Source organism: Sciurus carolinensis, chromosome 10 (assembly GCF_902686445.1).
Source record: "Sciurus carolinensis chromosome 10, mSciCar1.2, whole genome shotgun sequence".
Taxonomy (NCBI): Eukaryota; Metazoa; Chordata; class Mammalia; order Rodentia; family Sciuridae; genus Sciurus; species Sciurus carolinensis.
This window is the reverse complement of record NC_062222.1, coordinates 125,681,320-125,705,128: the sequence shown is the minus strand read 5'-3', so window position 1 is coordinate 125,705,128 and position 23,809 is coordinate 125,681,320. Positions and strand designations below refer to the sequence as shown.

At 34.2% G+C, this 23,809-nt stretch overlaps 1 protein-coding gene across 2 annotated transcripts in view; it reads left to right on the top strand.

The window, feature by feature from the left end:
- Window positions 1-23,809, top strand: part of Slit2 (slit guidance ligand 2) — a 344,949-nt gene that overhangs the window by 5,451 nt on the left and 315,689 nt on the right. For both annotated transcript variants that reach the window (XM_047566500.1, XM_047566498.1), the window contains exon 4: window positions 10,119-10,190. In XM_047566500.1, the coding sequence (XP_047422456.1) occupies window positions 10,119-10,190 (72 nt within the window). The remainder of the gene's footprint in view (window positions 1-10,118; window positions 10,191-23,809) is intronic.

Below are 23,809 nucleotides of genomic sequence, written 5' to 3'. Positions count from 1 at the left end.
TGATTGAATTCATAGTAAAGTTCATAAATTCATACCTATCTCTAAATACATAAAATTATTCTGAAATTATTTATTATTTGATGTCCTTCAGAGGCATTCATAGGCTTTGTGACTAACTCACAAATATATCTTTAATCATCTATTTTTTTAAGGTATTGATACAATCATTTAAATTAATAGGTAATTTAAATAACCACTTAAATATTAACAGTTTTGTCAAGAATAACTTCTGGCAGTCAGAAGGCAATATTTATATCTTGGTTTTTAAACAATTTTTAAATCAAAGAAGGAGTCTTACTGGTTTTTCCTGTAGCCTCTACTTTGGTTATATTGGAATTGTAAATATTTTCAGAAAGACTAGAAGAAAACACACTTCTGGTTATTTTTCAAGTTACTCCAAATATCATTTGAACTTTCATCTTGACTGAATTAACTTTTCCTAAAAATTATTAACCAGACACTGTATGATCTGAAATTTGATTGGAGTTGTAAGTGGTACTATTTTTTGACTTTGCCTTCCTCTGGGAATGTCACTTCATCTCAGAACAATTTTCTATTCTACTAAGTCAGATGTTTCAGAGTGGGAGGAGAATTTGTAATTTTGAATGAAAACTAATATATATGCAGGACTTCTTTAAATCACCCCAGCTGTTGGCTGAGAGCAAATATTTCATATTTGTGAGGAAAAGCTGAGAAAATTCCTTTTGTTTACAACTGCCAAGTCCATCTGATGGAAGCACATTGTTATCTGACAGCCAATTCATCTCCTTGGGACTCTGGAATTCAAAACCATTTCTTAGGAACATTGTGGATACACTTTTCAAATATTTATTTTTAAAATACATTAAATGGCAAGCATTTTTACTAAGGAATGCATTCAAGTTACTGTGAAACAAAACTATTTTAAATTTTGTTCAGCATATTGTTTTAAAAATAAAAATTTAAAATAACAACCAAAAAGCTACCTTGTGAGTATCATTCTCAGATTGTTATGGCCTTTGGTATACACCCTTATTTTAGTCAGGGTCATTAACATCACAAAATTACTTGCTTTTTCAAAAAACAGCAAGGGACAATGTGAAAGACAGGAAGTAATCAATGATTTAACTTTAACTATGAATTGTGTAAACTTAAATGATTTTTAATAATTTAGTTGTGAAATTTTATTGGAATTCTAAATTATGAAAAGATGTATAAGTGCTGGCATATGTTGTAAATGCCATTCATACAGTGAACAGTGACCTAATTTTCTTTCCTTGTATGAAGAACAAAAAAATAAATAAACTATTTATTTTACTTGTGTGTAATTTATGGTTCTAAATTATTTTCCTTTAAAAATGATAAAACAATTATAAATGATATTTTGTAAATATTTAAAGTTATATTTTTCTCTTATTTTATTTCAATGTAGTTTTTACTTGATCTAGAGAGAAAAAAAGACCTGAAATCAGAAGATAAGATTTGTGCCTTTTTATAAATCCAACTTTTTAATCTGTAAGAAACAGGATCATGTTGTTAGGTTGAATTTAATGTTAGCATGGAATAAGAAAACCATTATTTGTAATTCAAAGCATTATAGTGGCAAAAGAAAGATATTTTTCCACTTCAAAGAATGGATATAATTCTCAAATCTCAGTCAAAATGTCAAGGAATACATGGATGTTGGAATCCTTCCTCCCCCTTCTCCCTCCTTCTTTCTATCTCTCTGTATCTCTCCCTCCTTTACTTCCTTCTTTCTTTCCCTCATTGTTTTCTCCTTTCCCCCTTTCCTTTCATTTCTTTTTCTTCCACCTTCTTCCCTTGTTTCCTTTTCACTCCCTTCTTTGTATTGTGTAGAAACAACATCAGATGATGTGATCATCATTAGAATGTGGTTATGAGTCACTGTATGGGAGTAAATTAATTTCGCCTACACACCACTAGCACACATGGCTTCCTGTGTTGTCACTCTGCCACCACAGTCCCCAGACCTGCATGTGCAGTGGCAGATTTTCTAAGATGCTTTGTATTGCCAGCAGTACCTGTGTTTTGAGGGAAAAAAATGAATTGGAGAATGTTTCCCCTTTACATTTTATTAGCTGGTTTCTTATTGTTTAATCAGAAGGTCCTATAGAAATGTAATGTAGTTAAATGACTAGTTAATTCAGTGCAAAATCAATTAAGAGAAAAGAAGAAAACATACCAACCAGTTAGCGACAGTAACAAATAAGAATACTTACAAAGTATACTTCTTTCATATACTTCCTAGAAGATACCTTTTTATAGCCACAGTAAATTCTCCAGACTAAATTATTAATATAAGATATTTCTCAGCGGGTACATAATTCTTTAGATGGTTTTAAAAAAAAAAGTAACATTGGGATTGAAAAATTCTGTGGACTGGCGTAAAATTCTCTTGCTTACATAAATTTTCAGTTCGTGTACTATTATGATAATGCTGTAGTCATTGAGTTATGAAGGCTTGTTTTGAGGAGCTAGGCTATTTCAGGGTTACACTATGGAAAATCATCTTCCCCTTTTGCAAATTCCTTCATAACACAAATAGAAGAGTATGAGAAAGTATAGGGTTGTCATTTTTAAGACAGTTTGATAGCTACTTCAGTACTGCAAAAATGAAATTTAAATATGTCTGTCTACCTTATGTTAAGAGACCAAAAGCACACCATGGAAACTCTTGGATATTAGGCTTTTCCTGGTCATTACAATCACCTTCTAATCTTCAAGAAGGAGATTGCTGAGGTGGTAAAGCCAAGTACGTGGACTGTGCCATCTTCTCCCACCAGCAATGTGTCAATGTGTGCTTTGTGGACAAGTATTGCTTTAAATGTTCCCAGTTTTAGTCTCTTTCTATTTAAAATGATTTTTTCCTTAAACTTTGTCTGTAATTATTCATTTTTTCTTGAAAAATGAGTCCTTAAAATATTAAAAGGTAGCCTTGTTTTGAAACCTGAAAAATAAGCCTGTTAAATGTTTTGAAGTTTCCACAGAGTAAAAACAAACAAAAATAAATAAACAGAATTTCCACCAAGTTGATACAAATAAAATATATTCATTTTAATGTAGGAAAGTCTTCATTCCTTTCCAAAGAGCCTATCTTTGAGCAAATACTATATTTTCATCGAAGAATATCCAAAGGGCACATTTCTTTTCTTTTTCTAGGGTGGTGCTGAATTAGTCCTCTTTGCATGAACATACCATTCATAAGCAAGTGACAGTGTGAGGTTGAGAGCCCGGGCACTCTAGGGCCTTTGTTGTGGGTTGCTACACATGAATTCAAGTGCAGAATATGTGGTGGAACAGGTCTGTAGGAAAGCACAGTTTATCCTGTTCATCAAGGATGTCAAGAACCCCTCTTCTGACTCATCCCGCAAGTTTATAGGCAACACATGATATATATATCTTTTCTTATTGTAAGGACAAACTAACAACAGTGCTAGTCTCCTTGGACAAGAATGTGAGCTCATCTCCAGAGCTGTTCTCTGGAATCTTTGCACCTAGGTTGAAAGTCACTGCAGTTGCTTTCTTAGAAATCCTCTTTAAAGAAATACATCAGACTGACAGGTGGAGTGTGCACATTGCATAAGGTAAAAATGCTCTAAATGATGCAATATCCATTAGACGTCAGTTATTCTTACATACATATGGACTATTTTAAATTATGTTTCCTGATTGTGGTCATAGAAAGCCTTAATGCAAATGTGCTGTTGCAAGTTTAGCAAAATATTCAATCCATCTGAGAGGGTTTCTTGTGCAACCTGTTTTTATGGTCCCTGAAGTCAAACTGTGGTGAGAAGGCCTGTTTGCTCTTATAAATTCTGAAGCAGCAAGGCTGTTTATTTTTCCCACATCTGTTTTGGGCTCATCCTTTGTGACAGTGTTTGCTGGATGCTGTGTCTTTTATACCTCCCCTGAAATGAGTAGTTTCATTTGCACTGTTACAAGGTATTTGCGGAAGCAGCAAATGTCAAATATTTTACATTTTATTCTGTTTTTCATTACTTTTGGATACCTTTCTGCCTGAGTTATGCCTTCTACACTGCATTTCCCAACTTTGCATGGAATGAGACTTTTCTGCATGGACTTCGTATGTATTGTTCTTTTTTCTTTCAAAGAAAGTTATATCTTCTGGTCTGGAAGGAATATTGGTAGAAATCTTTTCAGAATGAAATCTTGGTAACCATAGGAATGATTTGGTATTATCAAAGTTGAAATATTGCTTTAATATAGCATTTACAAAAAAATTATTTGGCTTCCTAATTTCAGCATCCATCCACTCTGGATGCAGGTGGGCAGTTCTGAAACACTGACTTTGTGTGTAGGATCTGGTGTTGGAACACAGGGTATGAGTTATCTGGATACTCCTGTTTTTAAGCACCTTGCAATATTCTCTGCTTGTGCCTGGTGTCTTCTGAAATACCAGGTAAATACTCATCAGCTGTAGTATTGATTATACTTTCTAACCATGTACAAACTTTCAGTCCTTCTTTTAAAAACAGAAACATTAGGTAAGAGAGATGTCAGAAAATCCTTAATTTCAATTCCCCTTTGAGATTTTGAACACCTTGTTTCATCTTTAAAAACTTGTTTCCTCACTTTTCAAACAAGGCTAGGTATTATGGTATACCTTATACTGGCAGTAGAAGATTTAGGTAAGGTAATGTACAGTTTCACAAAATTCTTTGCACACAGTACCTAAAGAACTATCATTATACATTTCCATGTACCTCTTATTTCTCAGAAGTTGATTTTTAGGAATTATGTTATTTTAACCATTATAGTGTGTGCATAGCAAATTTTTGCATTGTGTATTAAAATTACACAATAGTATAATATGCATTATACTGTTAATTTCATTCTGATTATCTGTTATCATATAGTAGTGATCAATAGAAGAGTCCAAACTCTTCAAGTTTTTTCAGAATGTTTCTCATAAACTTTCTGAATATGTAGAGAAATATGAATAAGTAAAAGGACTAAATAGGAAGCAGTCTTTTTACTAAAAATGTTGACCTCAGCACAGAATACAGGGGACGAAATTGTCCAATGACAATACAAAACTATTTAAAATACAAAACATATAATACAAGCTAAGTTGATAATGCTACTGAAAGTTTAAATTTTGTTTTTTGTCATGCCTGATAAAAGTTAAAATACTTGATTCAAAAATAGTAGAATAAAACATTTAAGAAAAGATAAATGGAAATTTTATCTGAGAAGAAGTCAATATAGGGAACTAATTAGTTCTACCCTTGATCATTTGTGTATGAGAAACAGGATGTTGGAAATAATGAACTTTCTAAGGCAAATTTATCAGATGTTTATTACAGACCAGGTGTGCTGCTAAAATACCTTACACTGACAATGACATGTAAGAACAAAGCATGAATTTTTCACTGGCTTTGGTAAAACCGTTCTTATTTTACATTTTAAATTGGATGGAAGGTTACAAATATTAATTGAATTGAAATGGAAGTTGAATAAAATAAGACTGTAATCTCTACAAAAGGACAAGAGTCACAGGAGCAGCTGGCATGTAATAATTTAGAACAAAGCTTGTCAATAATGTTCAGGTGCCCTTCAAATCGAGGTTGTTAAAAATCAGCATTTCAGAGCCAGTGGTGTTTTGTGTAACACAGAAAGGTCATTCACTCTTCTGGAAGTTACACTCAAAATTAGCTGGTAGCACAGAACACACACTCATTGGGACTCCTCCTCATCTTTGCCCTAAGATAAAGTGTCTCAGAGAAACATCACACACCTTTCTCAATCCAGGAATACCATCCAGAAAATTTCCAGATAGTCCTGGAATCTTGGAGGCAGATTCCACCTCAGGATGATGATTCAGGGCTGGGTGTCATTTTACCTCTGCTATCTCCTTGGACATGATTAAGTTTCATTAAGTATCTCTGCCCTGAGTAGTCAGCAGTTGACTCACGTGGTCTGTATAAGGAGCTAGTTTGTGTTGGTCCCATAAACAAGTTATGCTCAGTATCATCCTTCATTACATCTGTTTTCCTGTCTTGGAACCATCATATTTTAACACAGGCTCACTTGTATTATAATTCTTATTATGACACTACTCTGTAAGTCACTAACAATTGTTTCACGTGTGGAATTGAAAGTAAGATTATTTTTTTCTTCAGTTTTTTTTTTAGTACTTGTTTTGCACCTTAAGAGTCTTCATTATAATTCTTGATTTTAAAAACTACTCTTTAAGAATTTAATTTATGGTCGTTGTACAATAATCTCTCCTTTTAAATGTTTTCTTTATTGAAATATTTTGGAAGAATTTCTTCTTTCTTTCTTTCTTTTTTAACTGTAGTACTGATGGAAGAGAGAATAGAACAGAAGTCAAAAGTGAACATAATCTTTTTAAGGAAAAAAATAGCAAACATATCCTGGTTTTTGTCTACATATTATATGATAAGATATGATATTATTGATGCTGGCTCTTTTTGTATGATACTATCTTGTCTGATGCTTAAAATGGAAATGTTTCATGGTTGGTTTAAACATATTAAGATCATTTATAATTGCTGTCCTAAAGGAGTGAAAAACTACTTAAATTCAGAGAAAAATGTTTTATATGTATATATATTTTTCTTTTCTTTTTTTTTATTTTTTATTTTTTTTATTTTTTTTACGTTTACATAGGGTAATGATGTTTATTTTATTTTTCCCCTCCCCCCCACCCCTCCCACCCCTCCCACCCCTCTTTTCCCTCTACACAGTCCTTCTTTCCTTCATTCTTACCGCTCTCCTTAGCCTAACTCTAAACCTAACCCTAAACCTAATGCTAGCCTGTCCCACCCCCCATTATATGTCCTCATATTTTTCTTTTTCTCTCAATGATAGGTATTGAAAGTAGGCATTTTAAATAAGTGAATATAGAGTCAGTTTTTTTTTTTTAATTAAAACTTAGTGTTTTATTTCAGGTAATTAGTTCATAGATATTTAAGAAACTAGTTATACAAAACTGTTTTTCTGAGGGGAAAATTGGTGAAAAGGAAAGTTACAGCATTTTATTATTTTGAATTATTGTTGAGGAATGTTCGACTGTGTTTCTTCTGTAACTCAGAAGGTGTGTTCTGGAGTCATGTCACTTGAATTCAAATTCTAGCTATCTGAGCTGCAAGTCTCCCTCCAAAATAGCAGTTAAGAGTTGTACCTACTCTTGGGGATATTGTGAAGAGTGAATGAGATAATTCATGTAAACCTGGTAGAACAGGGAGTATCACATAGTAAAGTTAATGCATGTTAGCTACTACTCATGGAGCAAATTAAGAAACACTGGGAATGTGAAATTGATAATTAAGAGCAGGACATTCCTTGTTCCCGGTTTGAAATATCTACTCTCTCACAACATATGAAGTAGTATTGATGCAGACCCCTAACAAGAAAGCTAGTGACAGCCATCATTCACTAGCATATCTGAATTTGTTAAACTCATTAAATTTCTTCCACCTTCTAGGTGATGTTGAGAGGTGGGGACCAGAGGGTGGGCAAAGAGGCGGATGGCAAAGGAAGGAGGTTAGTGCTGCCTTGGGCACGTGGAAGCAGGTAGAATAATTGAACTTTGGTTAGACAGTTGGCTGGAGTGGGGCATCAAACCTGAAGGGGCACCCCAATAAGTATGCCAGAGGAAGCTGTCTCGGTATAAAATTATGTCAGGCTCTTGCTGAACAATATCAAAGGAGGAGTGCAGTCTGTTGTCAATCAATATTTTTAAGACCCTGCTAAATGCCTGGGAAGGACATGTTGAATGAGAAAAGACTTCTCTCTTGGCCTTTTGATTTGCTTTAAAACCCAGTGAGCACCAGACAAGGGAGGGAGGGAATACAAAGCAAGGTCTTTACCCTCGAAGAGTTCACAGGCTACTGGAAAGAGACCGTACTTGAGTAAATATCATACAGTGAAGGGACTCTTACTTATCAAATGTTTTGGTGGCATAGTCAAGGGAGGTGTTGACTCTACGAAGGAGAATTGGGAAGTTGTACAGAGGATGTAAGGAAAGCACCCTTTGGTGAAAAAGGAAGCACCCTACTCAGAGAACTGCGTCTGCAGTAATTCAGGTTTGTACTAGGGTGACTGTCATGCGTGAAGAATTGGATGAGTGTTGTTGATCACACGGTTTGGATATGATTAAGAAAAATCATGTCTGCTGTTTCAGGAATCGGAATTGGCTTTTTGGACAGTGTACCTACTTCCAAGAATGATTGCTTTCCTAGTAAAATTTTCATTACCACCATTGAAAATATGGTGACCTGATTTCTTTGGAGATGAATTTAGCAAATCACAATTAGGTTATATTTTATCAAAATTGGATAATGGTAGAATCTAGAAGTACTTTTTCCTCAGAATCATGCCCAAGAGAGAACAAATAAATAAGAGCTTTTGGGTTTCCTTTAACCTTGTTATGGGCTTTATTCCTAAAATTCAGTGTAAGTGGGGAGTAAACCCACCCTTTCATCTCTACTTTTACTTGTTGTGCCTTATTTATCTTGGCATACATTTAAAATGAGTATACATTTTATTAAATGCCGAGGAAGTTTTGGTCAATGAACAACTTCTTAGTGATATGAGTTTATGTAACCAAAGCTGTGGTCACCTTCATTGCTTCATGGCATCTTAGAATTAGAAATTCTGAAGTTCACTTGGTCCAACTTCTCACTTAATGTAGGATTTCCCTTCATCATGTTCTTGGCAGGAAAAAAAGATAACATAGACTCTCCTTATCTAGGATAAGTAGGGGACAGTTTTTCAAAGTTGATCTCAGGGTAGATCTTTCCATTTCTTAATATCCCTCATTCTTAGAAAGGACTCCTTACTCTCTTTCTTAGGAATCACAATTACTGGTCTCATTTCTGCCCTCTAGAGACTGAAAGTAATTCTGCTTCTACCTGAGGATCCTTTATATCAAGATTGATATGCTCCTTTTCCTGTCCCCATAACATGGATCTTGAAGACTTAAGAAATACCTCTGGTTTCTTCAGTGTGATATTAGTTTCTGGACCTACTTATGGTTCTATAAACTAAGCAGATTGTGTGTTAGCTAGTCATCATTTTATTTAGATTTGGAAACAGAAATTGGCTACTATTTTGAATTTCATGTAAAATTTTACTCTTAAAGAATTGGATATCAGCCGGGCATGGTGAGGCATGCCTGTAATCCCAGCAGCTCGGGAGGCTGAGGCAGGAGGATCTCAAGTTCAAAGCCAGCCTCAGCAACTGCAAGGCACTAAGCAACTCAGTGAGACCCTGTCTCTACATAAAACACAAAATAGGACTGGGGATGTGGCTCAGTGGTTGAGTGCCCCAGTACCAAGAAAAAACAACAACAAAAAAGAATTGGATAACAAGGGTAGAATTCACCCACCGTGTTCATAATTACTGATCTCATTTCTGCTCATGTAGAATGCCAGTACTTAAATTGAATCAGAGTTGGAATCAAATTCTTTCTAAAACGTTTAACACACTCCAATATCAGTTAAACATTTGAAAGTTGTTTAAGCAGTTTATGACATCACCATTCACTATAACTCTGAGTCTTATATTCAGTGAAGTTTTGAGAGGCATTGGGTTGAAGTGTGAACTTTGTTTGCTTTCTTCTGATTTTGCTGTAAGGATAAATCATACTTAACACTTTCTCACACTTTTATTTTTACTTTTCAGCTTAATAGAGGAAAAAAAAAAAGTGAAATCTCCATCTCCCCACAATACCTTGAATGAAAATGTAGGTCATTCTGTAGAGTATGAATTATTTTAAGACACCATTTACTATAAATTTTCTGCTTTATATTGAAGTTGCTTCACAGACCTGAGCCTGAGTCATGAAATCTTTCACCATTGTTTGTATTCTGGTTGACTGATGTTGCAGGAGATTTGAGTTTAGAGTTTAGGCTTCAGCAATCATCCTCTGAGTGAGCATAATAGAAAATTGCTTTAAAGAGTCTTGTAACCAAAGGTGTAACCAACTTTTGATTTGCAATGCTTGAATTCTCTTGAATGTCACTCCATTCTTTCTCAAAGTACAGGATGAGGCATGACACTACCAAATCACAGTCTCATTGTTGAGTATTCTCTATGTAACATAAGCTTTGTTTTTGTTTTCTCAAAAGGCGTTTAAACAGAAATCACCTTCAGCTGTTTCCTGAGTTGCTGTTTCTTGGGACTTCGAAGCTATACAGGCTGTAAGTAGATAAACAGTTATTGTTGCTTTGGGTAGTGCCTTGTCTTTTATTAGATGTGTTTTGGATCTGTTTCCTTGTTCTTCATTGAAATTTGTTTACCAATATATTGATGAATTGAAAGTTTGCCTTTTTTTAGGTTTTGAAGGAAATGTATGATTGGTTTTCCAGTAGTTCAGGTGGATTTATTTGGTTAGCATTCGGCAGTTTTTTTATGTGTTATAATGGTGGTATTCTTTTTTTTTTTTTGGTTATGTGATGATGATGAGATTTAACTACTTCTTAGTGGAAAATTTTGAATTAGTTCTAAACGGGAAAGTTGCTACTCTGCTTCCGCTAAAGATGAAATTGACAGTGTTTTCTTGTAAAGTTGATCTCAGCTTTTTTGGTATTGTTTCTGTAACCAGGGAGTAGTGTTTATTAGTCTGAAATTTTTATTATAAGCTATTGAAAGGATGTTGTAAATTCACTTTTAAGTGTTCCTTTTAAAATCCGAATTCCAAATTCTGCTATATCAGTGACTGGAAGGCAAAGTATTTGTATCAAATGTTATATAGATTGTTAAAGGGAAGTAGTTCTTTAAAGGAACATAATGTATTAGGTAGACTCAGTTTTTCTTCCCTGGAATGCTTGCTCACTCATCTAATAATGTGTAACAGTGAAAACACATTTTTTAAAGGTTTTAAAATTAGATTTTCAGCCATATGAATGATTTTGTGCAGATGGCAGATAAGCTACAAAGTGCTGGAAAAATAAATAGCAGTGATTACTGATGTTCATGTATGTTGTGAAAAAAACTGCTAGGATCTATGGAGTAAATTGTTCAGTCGCCCTACCTGGCTGGTAGGGAGTCCCATATGGTAGGGTTTGTAAAGAAAATGAATCTGCTGCTTTTTTTGAACTTGACTCCCTTAGTCAAGGCTTTGGAACCTACAAGTTCAATATTGTTATTGATTCCAGAAATAGGAGGACAGCCCTCCCCACACACCCCCACTGAAGCCAGAATCTCTGCTTGGTTCCTGGATACCTTATTTCACCGTTGGGGGAAATTTCCCACAGACACATCACATCTTCTCTCTAGTCTGACTTTCCTGACATTGTTCCTTTAAGGCTAGCCAAATTCACTGGCAGTATTTCTTGTCTTCTTTGTGTTCTCTGTTGCTTAATTGGTACAATTTAAGTCTACTTTAAGCAATCACATAAAGAAACCTCTTTTAACATGTTCTCTAGAGGTCATTCTTACCAAAGAAATAGGATGTAGAGCAGCTATAAAAATTATATGTATATATAAATGAGTTGAAACATATTTAAATATTTGTGTTTAGTTTTTCCCAGAATGGCCAGAGTTGGTTTTCTTAGTGATTCTCTTTCTGCTTTAGGTATTGCTGATGGACTTCAAAGCTAGCATACAAAGAGCACTGTTAAATGATTCCTTTGCTAATCGAGTGCCTTGAAAACCAGAACTCAGCAGTGTAGGAAGTTGTTTTCCATGTTCTTTACAAATTATTTTAAATGGAACGACTGTAATCTAAAATTCCAATTATTAAGTTGAAGAGGGGAAAGTACAGGAAGTACCTTCAACTCAATCTCTGAGAAACAAGAATGTTTAACATTTATTCTAAAAGTACATGTGTACTTCTAGAATGTGTACATGAGTTCTCAGGTAGCACAATCTGCTGTGGAATTTCCTAACAGCAAATGATATTCTGTTTGACATTCTGCCTGCTCTCTTTGACAATATCACATAGTGGACCAGGAGATTTTTCTCTTTTGTTTTGATTTTTTTAACTTTCCACAGCTTTTATATGAAAGAAAGTGACTTGAAATATTTGAAAAGTGATTTAAAAAAAAAAAACAGAACCCTTCAAAAGATGACAGAGCTTTCTAATTCATTAAAGGCATATTAAAATATGAGAAAATGGAGAGGTGAGAAATACATTCAGAAATATTCAGGGGTCTCTTTGGCTCAAAAAAATGTTCCCTGGGCAGTAATGGAACCCAAGTTGTGTTTGTTAGGTGAGATGAGTTACAATTGGGACATAGTTACATTGATATCCCGGAAATTATACCTTGATGCCTTAATGTTTAATATTAAACCTTAAGATAAAGTGTCCTGCTTTATCTGGCATTTGACAGATGGCACAGGCACTGGCTGCATATAGAAATCTAGAGGCTTAGTTTTTATATGCATCCTCAAGTCAGGAATGTTCTTTTTGAGTTGAGGAATGGTCGCCTCACTTGAATTAGACTTAAGGTGAATAGTTAACAATAATATTTCTTGTGATAGGTAAAGTGGTAAGCCCCATGTGACCACTTATTTTTTTAATGACTGTGATTGCTAATCAAACAACTCATTAACAGTCATTAATAAACAAAGCAATGAAAAGTTTGCGAAGCTGACTATATTAACAAACAGCAAGGGTGCAGATTCAAATTTTCTTCCTCTAATGCATTCCTTCAAAATGTTAATTTAAAAAGTAATCATTCTTGAACAAGAAGTATAAGTGACAGAAGAAAGTATCCAAGATTTTTGACAAATAACAGGGATGTTAGGACAAAGATAGCATGTGTTTGACTGGTTGCTGCATGTATGTCTTAAAAGATACATAGGTGCCTGACTGTATAATGTGGTAGAGTCATATGCATCTAGAACTCACAAAATAAACAAATTTAGAATTTGTTTTCTCTTTATAAATTATTGTATGAGCTATTCAATATCTCAATTTACTTATTTCCTTACTTATCTGTACTTTTTACCTTTACTTAATACATTTTTTCTAATGTCACCAATTAAAAAGTTTACCAGTCTAATATTTAGTTAATTTTAAATATATATAAAATTGTAAATATATATATAGTTAATTTTTAGCATTGTTTGCTTTTGTGAAAGCTATCCTGATGTATTGGACATTACATAGATTTTCTTTGTGCTCTTGTAATGAATAATCACCATTTGACTCTTGGCTGAAAATGAGATGCCAGCAGAAGCAGCACACATGTTTTTTTGCAGTCTCTAAATGCAGTATAAAAGAAAAAGAGGGTACACTGTATATGAATTATGATTCGACATGGTTGATTGCTGCTAGCGGCCAAATATGCTTTCCCTTTGCTGTCTGCTCCAATTTCTCTTTGGACGGGTTGAGAGAGCACTACATGTTCAGGTCAAGATGTTTGCTCAGAAATAGTAGTACAGTTGCAGCTGTGTTTGTTGGAGCTGGAGACTAGTTTAAATAGCATTACCATTTATCCAGTCCATTAACAGAACTCTGTAAAATAATACCAACTCTGCGTAAACTACAGGACAGTGCAATAAAATTACAAGCACTTGTTGACAGATGGAAAGTGTAAGTACAGGGAAAGTAAAGGGCGATAGGTTGAAGGTTAAAAGAGACAGCACATAGTCCTCCTCTTTGCTCTTCCTCCTAAGCTGCTGTTGCATTTTTATGATCAGCCAAAGAGTGGAGAAAATTATTTGCAGAGCAATCTGGAACTGGTCAACTAAAAAAGAGATTGCAGTGATTTTTTAAATGTTCGCCTATGATTGGTTGAAATCTGTGAGTAGCATATACAAATCTTCCAAATAAGTGTGACCTTAAAGGTGGCTTTATGCTTGTAGGATTCACAATTTCTGATATGAGTTTGCAACTACCAATCCAGACTTGTTAGAAAGGAATTTCACTGATAAATACTGCGGTTAGAAATTTGGTTATAAATATTTGTTTTGTGGTTTTCCGTTTATTTCTTTGAGTATTATTATATTTACCCGGATTTCCAATGTAAACTTGATAATCTCAAGAACATTGCTAAAACTCATTTTTCACATGTATCTACCAAACCAAAAGAAAACAAACAAAAATAATCACCTGTGTTCCAGTGGTATACTTTATTTCTTTGAATAAAATTTTTTGTTACTTTCAGAAGTGTCATTTATTATTCCCCAGTAAGCTTTAGAAATGCTAAATTATGTGACATTATAAATAGTATTGTTGAAACCAAAGACTCTCTTATGGTCTAGTGAATACTTAACCTGAGAGAAGATTTTGACCACTTAAACTGATGGGTCAGGTCACAGTGCATTTGCTCATTTGCTGTCATACAGGATCTGTCAAAATTGTTTCTGATTACAGTAGTGAATGGGGCTTTTTGAAGAAGAAAACTTAATTTTTTTTTTATTTTATTAAGGTAAAAAGCTAATTTGCTCTACATTAAAATACACAATCTGTCTTCACTCTTCACTTTTCTGTCCCCCCCATTCCCATAAAAGGAGCCTTAGTTTTTTGTTGTTCCTTTTTTTTTTTTCAAATAGTTTTAAGAGTGACACATGCTCATTGTAAAAAAAAAAAAAAAAAAAAAAACAAAAAAAAAAAACAAAAAAAACTTAGGTGTAGGTTTAGTTCAGAAAAATAGAAAAGAGAAGGTAAAAGTTATTCATTATCTGTCAATTATGGCTACCTTAGTTTTATTTTGATGATTATGCATGTAAATGCTGGTTATACATGAAGGATGAAAACATGTTTTTTGTATCCCTGGGGTCTCGTATAAGGCTTGACCTTTAGAAACTCTGAATAAGTTTTTGATGTATTGAATTAATTCTCCATCCAGCTCAGGGTTTGCAACTTGAACGAGCAAATGGTAACTCTGGGAAGGCATTATGAATAATGGAAGGCCAAATTAAATTTAAAGGATAAGTTGGCTAATTAAATGTTTAGATCCCTTAGGTTTTCTAAACATTGAAGGATTTCAGTAGGCACACACAATCAAAACAATCCATTTTTCACTTAAGCAAAGTATATCTTAATTTAATGTGGTGCTATACTTTTATACTGCTGAACCCTCAGTTTTTGGATGTCAAGTTAGTTTCATAGGGTTCTTATAGTCAAGCCTAAAAGCAGAATATGATGGTGGAGCCTGTGTAAAAATTCCTCTTGAATTAATTTCTGCCAGCTCTGATTAAAGTGTGGGCTACGAGAGGTGTTAGGTGCTAAGTTTCCTGCTTCATTTTACTCCTGGCCTCTGTGGCCTCTGCCACAATAAATTCAATGGTGGTTGTGCAGGAATTGCAGGTTGCAGTTGCTACGGTTACCGTTGTGCATCCAGATCCGCACCATTACTCATCTAGTGAGCTGCCATCATAGCTACCGCTGGTTTGGGTTGCCGAGGCTGCCCAAGAGCCTAGTGTGCTGCAGAGGAAAATTCTCCACAGAAGGGGGTCATGTCTGTGTTATAATTTGGTGTAAGGAAACACTATTTGCATTGTTCTGATACTTCTGTAAGGGGAAGAGATTCACTCCTTATCTTTGAAACCCAAGAACCCATAAGAGAGATAAAACTTAAAGTGTTAACTTTCAGTGTGAAAGTATCAAGTCTTTTATTACTTATTAAGTAACTTATTACTTATTGGGCATAAGAGTCTCTGTTTTTGCCATGTATAATAAAATAGAGACATAGGAGGAGTGCTCAATTTAAGATTTCCTTTACATAATCCTAAATTTGTTTTTAAGTAGGTAAACAGAATACTTGATATTGGGATAAATGAATACACTTCAGAGTAGCCTTTACAGCTTGTCATGAAAAACAGTGTGTAAAACTGTTGGACAGGAACCACTTTTGATTTTATTTTATTTTGTAAAATCAGCATGTAATATAATAATGGAAAAATTACAAATCCAAACAAGATTAAGATTATATTTGACATTTGGTGGGCCTGGTGTTGATAGTTTTTACTTTAAAGAGATCACTAATAGAAAGCTCTGTGACTGGAGAAAGCCCTGAATTGTCAGGTTTCTGCTGTTTCCAACTGTATAGCCAGGAAAATCAAGCGCAAGAAGGTCTTTCCCCCTCGATGGTACTTATTTGAATGGTCGCTTTCCTAAATGTAAATGTTACCTCCCCACCAATAATACTTGGGGTATGTGACTGTGACAGAGGCCAGGCAGAAAAACTGCCAGGGTGTGTAACACCACATGCTGTGTGGGATTTGTAGGCCTGAGCTTGTGCTGACGTGTGACTTGTAATATGGAAATTAAAGCCTTGAAAGTTCACCCAGAGCTAAGGTGTTTTCTGAAACACGAATTTAAATATGTGGATTTCACACCTAACACATATCACAGTATACACCTCCTCAGGTAATATTTTAAAATCTAACTATAAACCATACAATTGCCATAGCGATCTCAGGGTTATAATTTGGGGACTGAAGTTTACAATAAATGCTATTTCTAGCCTAAGTGTTAATAAAGTTTTATTTGAGTCATCTTAACGTATGTACATATTTATGCTGTGTTCTAAAACATTGAAATCAATAAGAGAGGTTGTGCCAAATAGTGTTTAAATCTCTACTTGGATATTTGTGGTTTTGTTATCTTTGGAAGTTACTTTAACACCCCCGGAGAACAGTTTTTCTTAATTGTAAAATGGGAATGGATCATACTATTTTCTTTGGGGGGATATCATGTCGTAATTTAGATTCTATAATCCAAAGAACACTATCAGCTTTCAAATATGGTAGAAATTATATTTGTATTATTATTATCCTTCAATTGCAAATGAGATGGAAATAAGAGTCACTCAGATGTCCTTGTGACTTGCCCTGTCAACACATTTCCTAAATCTACTGTATCACCCTCTCACATTTGTCCTCAGTGTAATAACATTAGTATGCATAACTACGTCAATTTTTCTACCACTACCAATTGCCATAAAATGTGTATTTGTGCCATTTCACCTCTCTTTACTTGACCATAGAATGTACATTATAGCCAGGATATTGTTAATGGGATCCCTTAACTCTCTCTCAGTTGATGACTAATGTAGTTTTAAAATTCATATATAAAATGAATTAGGGATAAAAACAAATTATCTGTGACTGAGGAACTATTTGTTAATCCACCTATTTAAATTGCTGTTTTAATGATTTGTTTTCCCAAATGACAAAATGTAGAAAAAATATGAATTATAAAATGCTGAGTAAACTCCTTCAACTATACCAGCAAATTATTATGAGTTGTAAAAAAAGAGTTATATAAGTTGCTTAAATTCATCTTTATTACCAATGAAAATTTCTGTTTTAAAAAACATAAGATGTTTTATCCATTTTTTTTCTTGTAGCATATACTTATTATCTGAATGGGGAAGCAGTTCATCTTTTATAAAAACTGCATGTGTGATTTTAAGTGTATTTTTACAGAAGCAATTATGTCAAAATGTTGCAGTTGTTTCAGGACTTCAAATTTAAAAAGTGTTTCATAGCAAAATGGGTTTCAGCCAGAAGTTATGTTTGTTTTCTTTTACTTTAGTCATAATTCCAGTTTGTCTCATGAGAAATGCACATTGCAGTTAGTGTATTTGCAGTTGGTGTATGTCCTTGTTACCTGTCTCCCATAACCAAATGAATTGCCATCACTGGATTCTTTATAGACAGTTATCCTTAATATATTTTGAAAAATCGTGATTATAAGAAACTTCTGGACAGAAGTTAAAAAATAAAATGAATCCCAGAGAAGGAAGCCATGAAACATAAAAAGACCTGTCTGTGACAACGCCTACCATCTAGGGCCCACACTGTGGTGTGAAACATTATTAGGAGAACATCTGCGCCTCTTGAAATGACCCCAAATGAATGTTTGCTGCTGAGTATGGCAACTTGATTTAAAGTGTTCAAGAAAAAAAAAAATCTTAAAGAAAGGAGAAATAAATAAGCCTGGAAAGAGAATGGGAAAAGATAGCTTTGCCCATCATGATAGGTTTCTTCTACTAGTGAAAGATTAAGGCTCAAAGTATGTGAATAGCTGAGAACAGCAAAGAGAAAGGTTGATTGCTTCCCCTCCAACAGTTCCAATTGATTGAAAAAAGCCTAATTTAAAGTTTTGTTTGTTCTATGTCTTAAACCATCAGAATTCTCCTTTAGGACTGGAGGAATGCTCCGGAGGAAAAAGAATCCAAGGATAAAAGTCATTGCAAGCCAACAATTGTTCCTAATCCTCACAAAATGCTGGAGAAATTAAATTTATTCTTTATTGCTCCAAGTGTTACCTAGGTCACTGGGCGATGGGAAAATTGGACTGGAAGTCGGGCGGGCGCAAGCTTTGTTCTGTGTCTAGATGGTTAACCTTAGACACGACAAGGCATCTTAGAGGGCGGTGGGAACTGGGTTCAGAGCATTAACACCAGGACTTTTATTACCCGGGATTTATAATGGGCTCTGCTGTCAGGAGATGAAAATGTTGTGTTTACATTTCAGTGTTAAATGATCATTTAATTAACACCTAAGGAAAAAAACTTGTGAAATTCTTAACAGCTTTTATTGTTGGTTTCCTGGGAGGTTTTAATATCCAAGTTTCATTGAGAATTCCTTTTGTAAGAAGGGACACAAAAGGCATTATAAACTTTTAAGGAAGACAAACAGTTTAACCTTGACCCTTTTTTCTCCTAAAATATTAATTCAAATTGCATTTTAAATCTGGTATGCTTATTTAAAAGGTTTTTAGACTAATATATTAAAAATGCACCTTAATTGAACACTTTCCTTTAAGTAAACACACTTAATATATAAATATTCTTTTATTTATTTTCTAAGGTGTTTACTGTATAACATTTGCAATTATCAATTAGTTCATCTTAAGAAGTTGAATACATTTAGAATATAAACATTTTATATCTTTTAAACCACCGCTGTACTTACATCGTTTTAAGAATCTGGCTCAAAATAGATATTCATAGTCCAGTAAAGTCTTTGGGAAGAATGTACATTATTATTATGCTATTTTTATAATTGATTTGCTGATAACTGCTCATTATGAGTTTATGTATAGATAATAGGGGTGAATGTTGTCATAAATTTGAGAATTCAAATTCTCTTCATTTATTACATTTTATCTAGTTCTTAATCTATTCTTGGTTTTTTATGAGAAAGAAAACTAAAAAGGAATGGTCTTAAAGAAATGAGATGACATTTGGAAAATATAAAATGTACCATCAGGAGCAGCTGCATATTTAGTGTCATTTTTTAAAAGATATATTTTAAAAGCCGTTACTAAAATTTATGTATTTTTGATCTGGATATGAGACTTTATTTTCAAAAACACAAAATTTTAAAAAATATTTACCAAGTTACTGATAGTTAAGATAAAATATTTCTTCATTTTCCCAGAAATATGCTGCTATAATGTAGTTTTTCTAAGTACATTGTTTTTGTTCATATTGAAACGAAAAAAGCTTTACCCCTTTTAAAAAGGTTTAAATTCAAAATCTCATGATAAAATCCACTTTCTCTACTATTCATGGTAGGAGTGCAAGGAGGATTGGGTATTATTAAAGTCTCTTAGTGGAAAGCCTTACTTTGAACTGAGAATTATATTCTCATATGTGAACACCACTGGGTGGTAGGTGGACATTTTGTATGACATTGTATGCTCTCCTTATTTCTATCAGATTTCAGCTTTTCTACAAAGCTCTCCTGGTATTCTACATCAGTCTTTTTTGATCTTACCCCAAAGTTACTCATCAGTTCTGCCTCCAGAGAGAAAAACTCACAAGCAAGGAGTATTGCTTTAAATTTTATCTTTTTTACGTAATGTTTCATCTTTTGGCTTAAAAGGTCATAAGACATTAAGTTCCCAGAAGCTTGAAAGCATGAAAAAGAAACTGAAGACTAACAAAACTGGGGTATTTAAGTGTACTGAATAACCAATAACAAAAAGTTTACTATACCACCTGTTATTAACTCAACCAGGTAGGGTGTGTGTTTGCACATTTGTGTGTGTGTGTGTGTGTGTGTTTGTGTGTGTGTGTGAGAGAGAGAAAGAGAGAGAGAGAGAGAGAGAGAGAGAGAGAGAGAATGTGTGTGTGTGTGTGTGTGTGTGTGTGTGTGTGTGTGTAGCAGCTTGGGGGAGATTGGGAGGGTAGGCATAATAAGAGCTGGAGAAACAAAGATTTTGTGAATTTTCAAATGACTTAAAGAATAAGTATTCGGGAAAATTATAAGAACTCTATAAGAACTTTCATTTAACACAGATGTGAAATGAAATGTTACTTTTAAATAACAAGGTCAGTGCTAGACTTCTATACAGAAAAATCGAGGTTAAAATTTCATCAATTTCTTTTGATGAACTTCTATATCTAGTAACTATAAAGATTCTAGTTTGCATTTTAGATGAAATCTTTAGTTCGCCTCTTAAAAATAGGAGTAGCTGTTCTGAATAAAATTAGGCTGTAACAAATAGATTTGAAAGTTATTGCATTAGACTGTTTCAGGTACTCAGATTTTGGGCAAAAGATACCTAGAAATTCTCTATGTTTTACCCAGCAATGATCAGCTAAAATTCACTTCTCTTTTGTATCAGAGTCTACAGCCAGACTTTAAAGACCTACCATAATCTAGTCATGTCACTTCTTCATCTTTATCACTGATGTCAGAGCATATAAGCTGTGTCTTGGGTAAAGAGATGTTTTTGTTACTGCATATTTTTGGACTCCTTCCTTGATTGCTGTTACAGAAGCACAGTTGACCTTCTTCATATAATTCCCACCTCTATCAAAGCCCCCTCAATTGCTTCAGTTACCTCCACAGAGTCATTCACTGGATTGTAGTGGTTATGAACACAATCGAACCACACTTCCTGGTTGAATTCACTGAAGGTGCAAGCTGGGGAATCTCACTCAGTTACCTGGCCCATGCCTCACTTGCCCCTGGTGTAAACCAAGGGCACTAATAGAACTTAACCTATGGAAGCATCATGTAGAGTGAATTGTTTACTGAAAGGGTGTGGTGTATGTATGGTGCTTGGCTGTAGTAAGTGCCACGTGCTTTAATTTTTGCATCTTTAAATCTCTTCTTATTGTTTTCTCTCTCCTTAGTATGTGCTGTCATGTGTTATTATCTAATCATACCATGTGTGTTAACTTAAAGAATCTTTTCTTGCATTTCTCCAGTTCACATCCAGCATTAAACCTGGTGCAAGTTGTTTAATAAACACTTTCAACTGAGATGGAATGGTTGACAGAAATTAGGCCTAATAACTCCTCTAATAATAGATTGAATTTGGAATGAAATGTGTAATGATCAGAAGTCAAAAGACTTCTACTAGTTACTTTCCTAGCTCTGCTGGTCACTAGATACATATGCCAAACAGTTATTTGAACACTTTCTGAGTCTCTTTTTGTTGGCTTATAGAGTGTATGAATAGGTAGGTCAGATAGGAGAAGGATCATATCCACATTATGATACTGTCATATTACCAGAATTTGATAGTAAGGCTTTGGAATATTTAAAAATATTCAAAATTGGAGAAGGGAGGAGATCAAAATAAATCTAAGATTTGTTCTAGTTGTTTTTCAAAAATTTATAGGCAACTCTTCACAGGACTTGAAAGAATTACAATGATGGAATTATTCATGGTATTAAGTGAGGAATTAGATAATTAGGTTGCAGATGAGTGATTTGGGGTTGTTCTCTCTCCTGTTAGCAATTAGGAAAAATAAAGACAGTTTCTTTGCTGATACGTGTTGCCTTCTTACATTTTTCATGGCTTTGCTATTAAATGTGAATTGTTTGAAGGCTTTGGTTTAAAAAAGGAGAAATTAATTACAGGAGATTTGATAGTTATACATTAGTGAGTGGTTATCTTGACACTTGACAGTCCTTCAGTAAGAGGTAAGTGCTGTACCACTGAAGCAGTTTCAATAACCACTTGCCTCTCAAACATCCCTAATAGTTGCACGAAGACATGAGTTAAAAGTAAAACAAGGCAAATCAAGAGAACAATGAGGTGGATGATGTAGGCTTAGATATTCCTGTTTGTGTTGTCATCTTTCAGTAACAGTCTTGCAAGCAGGTACCCATCATTGTCTGTAATTATCCCTGGGAATGTATTGTGTACCCCAGACGATTAATTTTCCTGACCTTTTGAGGAGAACAGAATGTATGGAACCCGAAATACCCCAAAGGCAAATGGAATCTGGAGTTCTTAAGAGGAGAGCACACTCTGAGTTGGTGCAGTTTTCTTTTGCTTCCTTTAAGGGGCATGAATTCCACACCTAATGAATAGTTTCAAGGAAAGTTGTTAATCAGGTGCTCCAAGTGACCACCCCGGATTCTTCTTTCATTACACAGGAACCATTACACAGGAACGTGAGGGAATGAGAAAGCAACACAGGTACATTTGATAAAAGGAAATACCTTTTTTTCTCTTCCCACCCACCGTGTAATCCCCTGGAATTTAGTTGACGCGGGAAATCACTGCAGCAAATAACTTGTTTTGAAAAGGTGAAGTTGTATGTACATGAGTAACACTTGTAGCTACAATAATTAGGCTAAAAGTCACATGACTGTGTATCAGTCATGATATTTCAGGATAGTTTTTACCTCAGGGTCTTGGGAAGAAACTTTTCCTTATTTCTTATGAATTTCTCACTGAAGAAACGATAGGCTTTACCTGATCATCAGTGTTGTTTTCCTTTTCTGACTTAACAGATATCATTCTGTTGCTCCAGGATGGGGTACTAGGTCCAAATCGGATGAGGAATTAGAACTAAGTATTGTAGAGGGACAAAAATAAACTAAACAACATACAACCAAATTTCATTTAAATGAACAAATCCTGTTCTTCAGTTCTTTCCCATTTAAAGGCCAGACCCTAATTTTAAAAAAGAGAAGTTGTTTAAAACAAGTGTCTAAATATGGCTTTCTTTTGTAAATTAAGTTGCCTGGGTTGAAGAACACTGTTCAAGGATAGGGTAATATGTTTTGAGACAGGTTTTATTATTTCCAATGAGATACTGTATTCAGTCATTATTGTAGTAATTGGTGCAAGATAATACGGTTGCATTTTTTAATATTCATTTTTCAGATTTTTAAGGTATAACTCTTCTCAATTCTAAAGAATGTATTTTTCTAATACCTTGTATTTGTTACTATACTAACAAGTGTTAGTTGTTTATGTTGTATTTTTATTTTATTGAAGTGATTCCCAAAGTGTACTCTTGCAAGATCGAAAAGTATTTTGATGTTAAATGCATTGGGAAATAGTGAAAGTTTCATTCCCTGCGGTGACTACAGTATACATTTGTGTATTAATCTCTAAGGCATACTACAATAAAGAAGTCTTTTCACTTTAATTTTTTTTTTCTAAAAGTTATTTGACTGTACAATGCTTCTCTTTCTCCACTTTTCCTGTTTATTCTAGTTAATCCAAATAGCAGGAACAGTCTTTAACTGTAGGAAAGAGTAATTGCTTTCAGTTAAATCTGATTTAGACTTTTGCAAAGTAAAAACTATTTTGAACATAGGAGGTTGAGGCATAATATTTTATTTCTTGCACTTACCTGGTCAGGTGCATGAATTTGTATAGCTCATTGGCCTTATAAATCTTTAGCAACAGAGTCAATGTACATCCTCTACACTGGCTGTGTACTTGACGTTGGAGCCTAAAGTGCCTAAAGTATTTTAAGGACTCTTTATTCATAGATGATTGATGGATTTTGAAATCACTACAAAGCCAATTTGTTCAGTATTTTTTCCCAAGACCCCTCTTTCCAGCACCTTTTGACAAAATAATTTAGATATGAGAGATTAGATATTGAAATAAATATATATATAGAATAAATAATATTATGTCCCTACAGGT